The 13,437-nt window shown below is 41.0% G+C and overlaps 2 protein-coding genes across 4 annotated transcripts; both read left to right on the top strand.

Moving 5' to 3' along the window:
* The first annotated feature begins 7,226 nt into the window (after positions 1–7,226).
* bud13 (BUD13 homolog) lies at positions 7,227–11,162 on the top strand. Of its 3 annotated transcripts, none has more exons than XM_042431196.1 (11): positions 7,227–7,436; positions 7,604–7,691; positions 8,336–8,420; positions 8,516–8,673; positions 8,713–8,881; positions 9,188–9,492; positions 9,583–9,691; positions 9,885–10,023; positions 10,148–10,329; positions 10,448–10,529; positions 10,731–11,162. In XM_042431196.1, exons 1-11 carry the CDS (start codon positions 7,297–7,299, stop codon positions 10,822–10,824), a joined length of 1,551 nt encoding a protein of 516 aa, XP_042287130.1. In that variant the 5' UTR covers positions 7,227–7,296; the 3' UTR covers positions 10,825–11,162. The 3 variants fall into 3 exon arrangements, with proteins under 3 accessions (XP_042287130.1, XP_042287131.1, XP_042287129.1); XM_042431197.1 differs by having other exon boundaries at positions 8,516–8,687; positions 8,727–8,881; XM_042431195.1 differs by having other exon boundaries at positions 7,228–7,436; positions 8,516–8,881.
* Positions 11,163–11,965: 803 nt separating this feature from the next.
* On the top strand, positions 11,966–13,347 carry snrnp35 (small nuclear ribonucleoprotein 35 (U11/U12)). The gene has a single exon (XM_042431446.1). It carries the CDS (start codon positions 12,147–12,149, stop codon positions 12,846–12,848), a length of 702 nt encoding a protein of 233 aa, XP_042287380.1. The 5' UTR covers positions 11,966–12,146; the 3' UTR covers positions 12,849–13,347.
* Positions 13,348–13,437: the final 90 nt, after the last annotated feature.

The raw sequence follows: 13,437 nt of genomic DNA, 5'->3' as shown, positions 1-13,437 counted from the left end.
TGTATTTTTGTAAATATCATTTGGATGGAGGGAGTGGTGGCATTTTACGCAACTGAATGCTTCCATACACATGATCGAATGAAGTAGAAAAAAAAAGGTATTGGATGAAGTACTCTATTGGTATCAGTATCACTTTAAGGGAACTGGTATTGGTACTGGTATCATAATTTTTTAAACGATACCCAGCTCTAAAGAAATGTGTTGTGTTGTTGATGATGGGCCAGTGGTGCCAGTAAGGAGACCATTACAGTAACCTAAATGTGAGGAAATGAAAGCATGTGTGATGGATTCTGTGTTTCTCAAGCTCAGATATGAACAGATTTTAACAATATTCCTTATATGATAAATGAAATAAATGAAAATAAAACCACGTGAGGATTTTAAATATATATGTTACATCCTCTCCAAACAAAGGCTCCCCCTGGAGGCCGAAACATAACAAGGACGCCAAAACCTCTGGTTTAACAACAGCCATTTATTTTCAACTATTCAACCATACTTAAAGGGTAAAGAAAAAAACAAACAAACAAACAAAAGGAGATGGAGATCCCAGCCAAAAAGAACAAAAGATGGGAAGTTACTGGGCTAGCCACACCATGGGCCATCGCACCCAGCTCATTCCCCTACCTATTAAAAGAAAAGTGTACTCAACCTAATCAAAACCAAACCTGAAAACTAGACTACCGGTAATCTCCATCCCAAACTAAAATAACAAAACCCAACACTCTAAATCATGTTGAGAAGAAAACTAAGAGAAGAAGGGGAAAAATTCCCCAGAAGCTGCTGCTGCTGCTGTCAGGTATCAGGTGTGTCTCCCCACACCACCCCTCAGGTCCCCCCTTTTCTCTCATGGAATAATTGGCTCCAGGTGCTTCATTCCTACAAAGGAAGGCATAGGGAGAGAGAGGAAGAGCACCTGAGAGGGAGAGAGAGGGCGAGAGAGAGAGAACAAGAGAGAGAGAGGGGGAGAGAGAGAGAGAGAGTCAGAGAAAACACTCCCACAGGCAGTGTGCAGTATTGCACCCACATGCCACACATAACAATATGCAGTTTGTCAGGGCTGATGATAAGGATCCCAGTTTTATCTGAATTTAGTCGAAGAAAGTTATCAAACATGCAGTGTTTAATGTCTACTAGACAGTCTTTTATGGTGGATAAGCTAGTGGGGTTTTCAGGCTTTACTGGGACATATAGCTGTGTATCAGTTGTGCTATGAATAATAATTTGTGTCATATATGTTTTTCCCATTAAAGAGTTCATTTATCTGCTAAAAAATAAAAGCACATCTGCACTGTAAATTATTTCACAGTAGTTTGATGGCATGGTGGACTGTGAAGTCACAGTGTACAGATGTTATTTTACTATAATTTATTGCAAAAGAGGCACAGTAACTTGCTGTGAAAGTCATGGAACTGGTAGCCTGTAATTTACTGTAAACTTACAGTCAAATATTTTACAGCATATTTCTTCCTCTTCATTGAAAAAATACAGAATCTATCAATATGCAAATATTTTTCTTTTCAAAAATGTAGGACACTCAGAGTTACAGTGTAGGAAAGAGTGATGTCCACATGCACTGAAATCTACTGGTGAAAGGACATACGTATAATTGCAAACTGGTTTGGCCTGAATGTCCAGGGGTAGATCATATGCAGAGGAGGGAAGCTCTGTAGAGGCAGCCAGTATGGGCAGGTGAGAAATGACACTGAACTGTAACAGTATGAATGTGTGTTTCTCTGTGATGAACAAGTACTGCATCCTGTCCAGTTATTTTCCTGCCCTCTGCACACTGCATGATCACGCCTCTGTGATCCACTTTATAATGACTCTAACTTTTTAGTATGTAGATTTTTTCATATTTCACTTTTTTCCATCTGTGTTGCCACAAGTGTTCAGCTCTCACTCTGAAAAAATTGAGGATTGGATGATACAAATGGATTCCATGTTGTGAAATCCTACTTTCCCAGTGGTTTTGGTCATACTTACATATACAGCAACCACTAAACCTGTGATGCAGGCTATGAACCTGCAACTAAGTTGAAATTCCTCTTATTGGCCTTTAGGTGGAGACAGTCCACCTCCATTGTCAGTCATTCAGTGTGACGATGCTAGAAATTTCTATGGTGACACAAATTCACCCCATGATGATATGCATTTATACAATCATGTTAATAAAAATGACATTTCTTTGTATTTTCTCATGAAAATAATTCCACGTAGTCATTTTATTCACCACAGTCAGTGTTCAGTTATGCGTTTGTTATACAGAGCACAGTAGAATAATCACTCTAATCTAAGAAAAGGTCATTTGTAATAGCAGAGCTATTCATTCATAAGAGCAGCTTTAAAACCAACATGGACATCAGAACAACACAGAGAGATCTGAAGGGCAAATCAGGACATGAGAGCTGATAATGATACAAAAGCAAGGAGACGACCAGAGGGAGGAAAAGGAGAAAAGGTCATAACACCCTGTCTGATGGTAAAAAACGATGACCGAGTTTTGCCTCAGCACACGCAGTCTGGTGTCCTCCGTCAGGCACTGCAGAGGAGAAAGACGAATCAGCGCTCTCTGGTCCACCCTCACCCCTCCCACTCTTCCTCCGCCTCTCTGTATCACTCCCACCTCGTCTCACAAGTGTGATGCGCTGCATTGCTGCACACTGAGGCAACTGCCAGCAGTTATTTATCCCCCAGCCAAACGAGAGCAAGACAGCAGGAGTTGCTACATCAGCCAGCCTTGATTGGAGGTAAGACCCCTCAAAGATGTTCATCTGCAGCTCAGGGAATAGGTGAGGTCACACCAGGATGACAGGGAATATGCTAGAGTATGTACTGTAGGTACACAGGATATGATTACAAATACCTACAGTATGTGCTGATAAATATTAGTCTGTATCTTAAAATTAAAGACTCACTATGTAATTATTAGACTTGAGAGAATGGCAATACAAAACCGTGGCAAGGGCATTGCAGAAATGTGAAGAGTAGAATAACAGATGGACAATAAAACAGAAAAGAGTAAAAATTTGTGTCATATTTCACTCTGAATCATGTGCAGTCATTAGATTTGGCTGCATGTTGGCTGGAGGCAATTCTGAAGGCAATTAGAGGATCATTAGATCAGAGTGTCCCCAACTTTTCGGCTTGTGGCACAAACAACAAAGTCATGTTCACTGTATTTGCGACCTTACAAGGTGACCAAATGGATGATTTTGTCCTTTTAGTTTATTTTATTCAACTTATTTTTGCTCTTTTTTTGTCACTGTCCTATAAACGATGAGATGACCTCACCCAGAATGATCTCACAACCCCCCAGACAGCCTGATATAAATGGATCACAACTCATTTTGTCATGTCACGGTCAAACTAAATTCATTTGATGCTCTTTGTAATTTGCTTTTCTGTCTTACTTTTGCTCTCTTTTTTAAAGTTGGATGGGTGCTTTTCCATCATGCTCAAGTCTCTGTTTGTGTATGGAGTTCTGGGAGGTGAGAATCATTTTCAAGAAATATTTCTACTCTGGTATCTGAAGACTTCTATGTAATAAATTAAATGTATCACTTCTGTGTTTCTCATATGCCTTTCTGTGTGTTGCCCCAGTGTTGCTGATCCCAGCAACGTGTAATTTGATCTCCGTGTGTGTCGAAGATGACGAGGACCTGAGAGTAGACTGCCTGGTTGATCCCAAGCCGAACAAGATCACCGACTATGAGTTCTCTTGGTCCTTCGGATCCAAAGAGTCCCTCATCAACACCAACGTGTCCGGTTCAGCAGCGGAGAGCCAGTTCAAAGACAAAAGCTACGTGGAGGAGCTGGACTCGCACCACTACAGGATGACCCTGAAAGACTTCAGGGACAAACTCCCCCACAACACCACCTACATGTGCAAAATATCTGGGGTGGGTGCCAGTGTCAGCATCGAGAGAGGTAGGTGAATTGTGTGATTGTGTGTGTGTGTGTGTGTGTGTGTGGATTTGAGGGAGTGAGCATGAGAATAAGTGAGTGGGAGACAAAAAACTGTCTGCAGCCAACATCTCTCTCCAACTTTCTCTGCAGATCATCTTGTCCCGTGTTCCGCTGTCAGCGTGCTTCTGCAGAGCTCCTGCTCCTGGATTGTTTGTCTGCTGCTCTTCTTCTATCACACACGCAGCTAAACAACCAGACTTATGCTGACCAACACACAGACACACACACACATATGACCACGCCTAAGCATCTGCCACAACCACAAACATCTCTTGAGTAAACAGACGGTGTTATGTAACCAACAGCTTGCAACTTTGTCTCGACTTTTGTTTTCCACCCAAGAGCACTGAAATAAATTGTTGCCATAACTCTCTCTGATGATAAATAGAATGAATAAGACTTGTAAAATGATTCAACAGAAATGTTCAGAGGTGTGCTTTTTTTTTTTTTTGCTGTGGAAGCACACAGAGCTGTATGTGTGATACACTGAGTAACTTGCAATGTAAATATTAATTTGGAAGCTGCAACCATTGTTTTCAATAAATGTATGCTATTTTAAGTTAGATATTGTCTCTTGTGTAAAACAACAATAACTAGAAGAGTGCACTCAGTAGAGCGCAGATCTCCGCCAAGTGTGTCTTGGGGCATGTTGGTGGGGAACAGGAAGTGCAGGGCAGGCTGTCTGTCCAGCATGTATGCATGAGGGTAGTGGAGTAAAGGGGAGACAATATGCAGGAAACATTATCAAGGTGTAATCAGAGTAGACAGGCTATATGGAGACAAACCTCGGACACAATGTCCTTACTATATAAACTTAATAAGGAAACAATAAACAGGACAATATGTCCAAACTTCTCAATTTAAACATTATTTATGTAAAATATTTTGTTATTTATTTAGAACAATCTGTTGTAACACACCACACAAAATAAAACCCCTCCCTACCTCCCTCCGTCTCCCCTCCCCAACAAAGAAGTATTGAATCTCCCTCAATTGTCCCTCCTGGCTCCCCTACAGTCAAGATGGCGGCTTGTATCGTGTCAAACTTTAGTGGATCATAACTATGGATGTATACATCCATGATCATAACATATCGGGTATGGAATTAATCTGCAGATGCTCCAGTTCAAGATGAGACCACACCTTTCTACGGATGTCAGTTTTTGAGCCACGCCTGCAACAGATTGTATGCCTTGTTTTTGGGAAGGGTCTATCTGCAGTTTTGCAGACCTACATGACACGCCCACTTTACAACATGACACACCCCCCTTGATGGTGTCACCGTAATGGCATGTTACACAACACACCCTGATGACCCCTAACCCTTACCATCCCACTCCTCATGCCTTAACTGAACCAAGTGGGTGTGTCATGTAGTAAAGTGGGTGTGTCGTGTAGATACTCTGAGTCTGCAGATAGACGTACTTGTTGTTTTTAGCCCAGCCAATTGCCGGAAATGCCTTTTGCTATGTCATAACACATATCATAAAATGGCGAGGACTACTGAAAAGACGGAAGTCTAAGCTTTACGATAGGCTCATAAGGAATGGTGTGATAAAATAGGTTTCAAAAATTGTGAATCACCAAAACCACAAGAGGTTGTTGAGCATACAGTCATAAATGTGCACAAAAAATATCATGCTGATGGGTCCAGTAGTATGCGAGATTAGCTGCAGACAGATACACACAAGGACACACACACAGACACACAGAATTACAACATGTTGTAGTGTTGGGTTGTAGTCTATGGGTTAAAGAGTTCACAAGTGAATCTATTGATTTGAACTAGGGCCCAAACGATTTTGGGGACCAATGCTGTACAAAAAAATTCCGATATCAATATATCGGCCGATAATCGAATACATATAGAATATATACATAAACGTACATTTTTTGCAACGATCCCTCAAATGTGGTTATCAAACACTTGTGACAAAGATATGTCATGGAGGCATGATATTTTACAGTTTAACAATAAACTTTATTGTATAAAATGACATCAGTGCACTGAAACAGTAAACTTCAATAATTATAAAAACACTGAACACAAAAGACATATGAATGTATATATAAAACTTGAATTAAGAAAAAGGATCAAATATACATAAAATTGCCTATATAACTCAAAGGCAAAAAAAAATAAAATAAAAATATATATATCAATGCATATTGGACAACAAATACGCTGATACCGATATATCTGTGATAGGCCAATATTGGCTGACCGATATATCGGCTGATTGATATATCGGTCAGGCGCTAATTTGAACCACATAAATGCCGTCTCGTACTATTCTGTCTTTACTCAATGCCCTTTAAGGATAGCGTCACAATTCTCCAGTCTGTTAAAACAACAGTCAGGTATCCATATGAACAGTGAAAGAGGTTTTCCTTGCCGTAATCATTCCTCTTGTTCATACTGGCTATTAAAAGATCCCCTTCAAATGCACTTTCATTGTAAGTGATGGGAGTGTGTTAAAAATGAACCTGAAGCTTATATGAGGTTTCAGTAGTCTGAGTTAGTCATATCAAGTGGATATCTGCCACATTTGTCTTTTTAGCTTCAAATTCCCTCTTTTTTCCTCTCTTCTGCTCTGCTGCACCACACTTGTGGAACAGCCTTTCTAACCATGTGAGGGCAGCAGAGACTCTCACACTCCTCTCAGTGAAATTTAAATAAAGGTTAGAAAAAAAGACTAGACCTAGACTCTTTTCAAACAAGCTTAAAAACCATTTTGTTCGGGGAAGGCATTTTTGTTTTGTTATTTTCTTTATGTTATATGTTATATGTTTTTAACACTGTAGCACTCTGAGATTCACTGAAAATGAAAAGTGCAGTACAAATTAAATGCATAATTAACATTATTACTATTATTATCAAATTTGTGTTTCCTCCGGCATTGTTTCCCTGTTGAGCTGCAGTGGAAGTATAGTAACAAAAAGAGGGACTTTGGCACTAAAAAGACTGTAACGTTGAAAGATATCTACTTTATTTGACTCATTTGGACGCCTGAAGCTTCATATTAGCTTCAGATAAACTTTTAAATACATTTTTGCGCAGAAGGAGGCTTGTGGATTTTAGCCCCCATCACTTACATTGTAAGTGCATTATGAAGGAATCTTCTAATGTTCAGTATGAACAGGGGGAATGATTACAGCAAGACACCTACTTCAATGTTCATTTGGGCTCCTGACTGTTGTTTTAAGACTCGAATAATACGTGAACCCATCCTTTACCCTAGCTGTCTGTGATATTGAGATTCGACATGCGGTTAAAATTGGCATTCTTGACCCTCGGCGGCACACGTAGTTTCCGACAACACACTGATGGCCGCCTCATTTGGTAGCAGCAAGGGACCCGAGTTATCTAAAGCTGAGTACTTAAAGCGATATTTATCCACCGATGAAGATGCCAAGAAATCAAAGGGGAAACTTAAAAAGAAGCGGCGTAAGGTTCCTGAAAAAGGGTGAGTAGATGAAGATTATTTTAATTCAACTATCGCCGGCAGGTTGAGCCGTTAAGCTAGCCGAGTCTCAGTAGCAGTTAGCTGTTTGGCGCTGCTCGCTGCCTTAAACTCTTTGTTTTGAGTGATAAATAGATGCACTTAACTCATTTTTATTTCTTTAACTCAAGGCTTAAAATAGTAGACGATGACATAGACTGGAAACAGATGGTGAGAGAGGAAAAGGAAGTTGAAGAGGAAGAAGATGAAGCTCCAGTGGTAAGGACTTGGCTAACTTTAATTAGCTGGTCTGATTCACACGGTAAAAACATTCAAAAATATCTGTAACTTAATTGTAGACATATATTTCTGTCCTTATCGTTTGGCATTTGTGGGGGTATTAAATGGTTTGCGAGAAAAATAAACTGCGTTTTATCGCTTTATCATTATTTAAAACTTGACAAAAGAGTCACAATTTCAAAAATGCAAAAGGACGTGTCTTGAGATAATGTGCGATTTAGATTTTAAAAAACCTGTTATCACAGTACATATAAGTTTACATTTATATTCTCACACACACACACACACACACACATATATATATATATATATAGTGATTAGGGCTGCAAACAACGACTATTTTCATACTCAATTCATCATGAAGTCTATAAAACAACAGAAAATGGTGAAAAATCCTGATCACAGTCGTCAGATTTGAACAATTTGTCTGACCAACAGACAAATCAGAGGGTGATTAAGTTATTCATGCCTTGCACCAGGCAGCATCCCTTTCATGTAAAATTTGGCAAATATGGTATAGATAGAATGGCAAAATCTCTAACAATGCTTATCAAATGTATCGTAATATCACTATATCACTTAATCCTGTTTTGAAACTTAATGTCTTGTTTTCATCTACTCAGATAGCGGAGGTAGTTGACGATCGACCAGAAGAAGTGAAACAGCTGGAAGCCTTCAGAACCGGCAACAGGTGGAAAGTGATTGGAGGTAATGAACTGTTGTACTTGAAAGAAGTAGAGAGAATCTGTGTCTGTGTGTGAAACAAGATGTATTTATTTACTTTGAGTCTCCTCTCTTAATAGCTGATGAAAATAAAGACTCAGATGAGGGAAATGAAAGAGGGGATCAGTATCCAGAGCATGTGACATCAAGCAGGAGTCGCCATGATTCGCCAGAGCTTTCATCAAAGAGAAGAAGAGATGATTCTCCTGTCAGAAAGACCCGCCATGACTCCCCAGACATATCCCCTCCCAGGAGAGGTCGCCATGACTCCCCAGACATATCCCCTCCCAGGAGAGGTCGCCATGACTCCCCAGACATATCCCCTCCCAGGAGAGGTCGCCATGACTCCCCAGACATATCCCCTCCTAGAAGAGGTCGCCATGACTCCCCAGACATGTCACCTCCGCGGCAAAATTCAGGGAAATCGGGGAAGGCGATGAGTAAAGGTGAGTGATAAGAAATCATGTCTGAGCCCAGATCTCTTCGACATAGTAGCAAGGCAACTTGAACGAAAGTAAAAAAAAAATTCAATAACAAGAAAACCATCCAATATGCCATGTTTACAACAATATTGACATCCTATCTCATTACATCATTATGGTAAATGATAAATCTGGATATATCCATATATTGGCCTGCCCTTTAGGTTTTTACTGTCACCACCTCCTTATAAAAGAAAGTAACTTTTTGTTTCAGTGTTCAGTTCATTCATTTAAACGCTTTAATAAACTAACAATTCATTTCTTTGTCAGATTCATCTCCTGCCAGGAGAAAACCCAGCTCATCGTTATCAAGTCAGAAACGTTCACCTGATCCCCGTCGGTCACCGCTGGCTAAGAGGTCTCAGAACAGACATGATTCAGACTCTGACCAGTCACCTCCACGAAAAAAGCCACAAAAGGGAGGAGCTTCGGACTCTGACCAATCTCCACCAAGAAGGCGTTCAAAAACAAGACGGGGCTCTGATTCTGACCAGTCTCCACCCAGGAGGCGGCCACAGAGTGGGAAGGTCTCAGATGAAGATCTGTCACCACCTCGTAGGCCTGGCCAGTCACAGGTGAACAACTGATGTTATCTGAAGATTAAAATGGAATATTTCGTCTGTTGATTGGGAACAAGTTTTTACTCAGTCTTTTTTTCTTTTCAGGGCCATAGGATGCTTTCTGGTGGGAAGGCAGGTCTGGTTTCCGTAGATGTTCTAAGAAAAGAGCAGGAAGAGAACCGACGCAGAGAAAGACACAACCAGCCACTGGAAGGTTGGATCAGCTTTTTTTATTTTAAGATACTTTTCCTTCACAGCTGTTCATGTCAGAGCTCACAGGATTTTGCATCTCGTATCACCTGTGATTCATGCATACCTAATGATCATAGTACTGATTAGTTCTTTTAAAGTTAAATGATGCAATCTCCGCTGAGATTACATTATACCATTTTCCCTGCTATCACTAGATGAATCCCGCAATGCTCAGACTGTGTTCCGAGACAAGAGCGGTAAGAGGAGGGATTTGGATTCAGAGAGAGAGGAACAGAAGAAGAAAGCTGGAGAAAAAGCAGCAAAGGATGAGAAATACGCTCAGTGGGGTAAAGGGTGAGTCTGCATAATATCTTCTCACAATAGAAAAGGCTACAGAGTGCAGTTCTGTACACATAAAGCATTGAAATGTGTTATGTACCTACTTTTTACCCTGATCAACATCAAAATATGTTTATAGGTTGGCCCAGGGCCAGATGCAACAGCAGAAACTTGAGGATGCAGTGCATGAAGCCCAGAAGCCGCTGGCACGTCACTACGATGACGAGGATCTCGACCGCATGTTGAGAGAGCAGGAAAGGGAAGGAGATCCGATGGCTGCCATGCTCAGACGGAAAAAGGACCGCAATACTAAGACACAAGGTGTTAAATGTTAAATATATGTATCTTGTTATATGAGTTGACTGATGCAAAATGGTTGTTTGCCATCTACATTATACAGTTAAATAAACATCTGTAACATTTTACTTTTGTTTTCCAGACAAACCTCGATATAAAGGCCCTGCACCACCTCCAAATCGTTTCAATCTTCAACCAGGCTACCGGTGGGATGGAGTTGACAGGTAAAGTGTGCGAGTCTGTGAAACAGAGTGACGACATGGAGTGAATGTGACCTTATGTCATTTAACATATATTACAGATCCTTACTCCTCTCTGTTCTCCCACATATCATACGGTTGCACAGTTATTTGTAAAATAATTGTGAAATGAGGAGTGTTATGGCAGGATTAACAGTGGAATTTCATTTTGTTTGTGTCTCACAGGTCAAATGGTTTTGAGAAGAAGCGCTACATGCGGATGGCAGATAAAAAAGCCGTGCAGGAGGCAGCTTATAAATGGAGCGTTGAGGACATGTAATGATCAAGAGCAGAGCTGAAGAGCAGGATGGCCCATCCTCAATAGAACTAGTGTGACATCAAAGTCGAGGCAGAATATCTCATCCATACTGTTGAAACAACTACAGATTAGACACATCTACTCAACACACCTGATATTTTGAAATAGATTTTGTTTCAAAGCAGTTTGATACTGTACACTGTACAATATACTGGATTATAGCAAACTGATAAACTACAAACATAACTGTACAGAGCAGTGAAGTGACAGCGTCTTTATGATTTTGTAATTATTGATTCTATGTGGAGCAGAGACAGATGTGTTTTCTACAGTTTTATTAAATAATTTGTTTTTGTAAAGTGTTGAGCTGTGTGGTCACTTCACACATACATCAGCACAATTTCAACTTTCCATGAAAGCATAATGAAAGTCGACATTCAGTCATGTTATATGGTGGAACGGTGGTGTGTTGCACCAAATATAAAATAGTTCTGGAAGTGCATAGTTTTTTTTAGCCTCTTTAAGAATCCAATAAAAAAACTTTTTCAGGGGAGTGGGCTTGACTCAGCAGAAATTTTTCAGACATTAACAATGGCAGATTTTCTTTAGGTGCTTAAAGTGAGTCAGCATGAATAGACAACTGGAAGGCCTGAATAAAACTGAACCATCGTTAATGTACAAGAAGTCCTCAAAGTGCTATGGATAAAATCATAACTGGCATATCAACAGATCCATCTCAGCAACAGCTGAGCAAGCACCATCTTCTGATTAAGATCAAATATTTTGGTTGAAAGATCTGGGAAAAACTAGTTAATGGATCTTGAGTTGGGATTGTTTAATAGAATTATATTATAAATTTATAATTCAAATATTATATCTGTAGTTATTTCATCATACATTTGAAAATGCACAAGACAGTGAGTGCTTGCCCAGAGAGAAAGGGGTTTGATCAACTTCTAGGATAATATATGCACAGAAAATTGAGTTCAAAGGGTTAAAAGTTTTTTTTTTCATTTGTTACTTTATTTCCACATTCTCGTCAACACAATTGTAAATTACTGAACATATGTGTTCATATTTACATACAATTATAATTGAGGACAGAATTTGGAGGCTGCTGGTATCAGTTGAGTGAGTAGGAACTATTAAAACGAGACACGTTCGAACCTGTTTCACTACGGAGTGTTTTTGTTGACGCACTTGTATTGGGGACATTTGATGAAGTAACACGAAGGTACTTCAAAGGTTCTTGTAACTAATAATTGATGAACGTAGTGAAATAACCGTCTGTGAAACTCGTTTAATTTTTTCGGGGGACCTTTGTAGCTTCAGTCCGGGTGAAAATGGCGGACTGGAGCCCGATAGCGAAGGCTTACGACCCGCTGAAAGCCGGTAGCATCGACGGCACGGACGTGGAGCCCCATGACCGTGCCGTATGGAGGGCTATGGGAGCCCGATACAAGCCCAACAAAGGTGTAGTAGGAGACCCTCTGCTAACCCTGTTTGTTGCCCGATTAAATCCCCAGACCACCGAGGAGAAGCTGCACCAGGTATTCTCCAAGTACGGAGACATCCAGCGGCTCCGGCTGGTCCGGGACATCGTCACGGGCTTCTCCAAAGGGTACGCCGTGATTGAGTACAAGGAGGAACGGTCTGTTGTCCGCGCCCGTCGGGACGCCAACAAGCTGGTGGTTGAGCAACACGAAGTGTTTGTGGATTTCGAGCTGGAGAGGACCCTCAAAGGATGGGTGCCCAGGCGGCTTGGCGGCGGGCTGGGAGGGAAGAAAGAGTCCGGACAGCTGCGGTTCGGCGGCAGGGACAGACCTTTCCGTAAGCCCATTAACCTCGGGGTCGGCCCGGAGCAGGAACGGGCCGGTGGAGGTGGTGGAGGGAGGGAGTGGGACAGACCGGGACCGAGAGACAGGGAGAACCGAGACAGAGAGGCGGAGTGGGGGAGCAGAGGCAGGAGAGATGACCGGGACAGAGGAAGAGAGAGGGATGACCGCAGACACGGAGACAGGAGCAGGCACCGGGACAGGAGATGAAGCCCATATTTACACATCTTCACATCTTCTCATCTGGATCACTGGAAGTCCGAGACAAATGTTGTGATGCACACTCCAGCTGCCTGCTTCCATGTGGGCAGTGAAGGAAACTGTTACTGATGAGGCTTTCCAGTGTGTCTGTTTAACAGACTTGTCTTTGAGCAAATAAGACTGGACTATATGGTTAAACAGAGCTTGTTATCGTATCACTTGTTGTGATACCTGTTTAGATGTGGAAAATGGAAAAACTCCTGTCAAGGTTTTAGGTTGATGTTGATGGTATTGGCATGTCGACCTGAAGCCGCCATCTAGTGTTCTTCAGGGAAATCTGACTTAGTGAATTCTTCTGTTGTGTAAACTCAGCAGAACATATTTATTTACAGTATTTTATAGACATTTTGTATATTGATGTTGTACAGCCTTTAAAATCAGAATGTGCTACTGAATGGACAAGATGCAATTACTTTTATACACCAATAAAATATCTTATTGAATTCAATCTGTTTTAGTCTCTGTTTTAAAATCTGAGGTGTATTACAGTAATAAAGGATTCCTTAGTGGTCTGGGTAGGTGGGTTGTTTAACAATTT

This window comes from Thunnus maccoyii, chromosome 13, assembly GCF_910596095.1.
Source record: "Thunnus maccoyii chromosome 13, fThuMac1.1, whole genome shotgun sequence".
Classification (NCBI taxonomy): Eukaryota; Metazoa; Chordata; class Actinopteri; order Scombriformes; family Scombridae; genus Thunnus; species Thunnus maccoyii.
The sequence above is the reverse complement of the archived record's forward strand: the minus strand, read 5'-3'. Positions and strand labels throughout refer to the sequence as shown.

Coding starts and splice junctions, on each gene's coding strand:
- snrnp35 (XM_042431446.1), top strand. CDS start 12,147: ATGGCGGACTGGAGCCCGATAGCGAAGGCTTACGACCCGCTGAAAGCC.
- bud13 (XM_042431195.1), top strand. CDS start 7,297: ATGGCCGCCTCATTTGGTAGCAGCAAGGGACCCGAGTTATCTAAAGCT. Junction 9,692..9,884: donor ACACAACCAGCCACTGGAAG/GTTGGATCAGCT, acceptor TGCTATCACTAG/ATGAATCCCGCAATGCTCAG. Junction 10,024..10,147: donor TACGCTCAGTGGGGTAAAGG/GTGAGTCTGCAT, acceptor ATATGTTTATAG/GTTGGCCCAGGGCCAGATGC.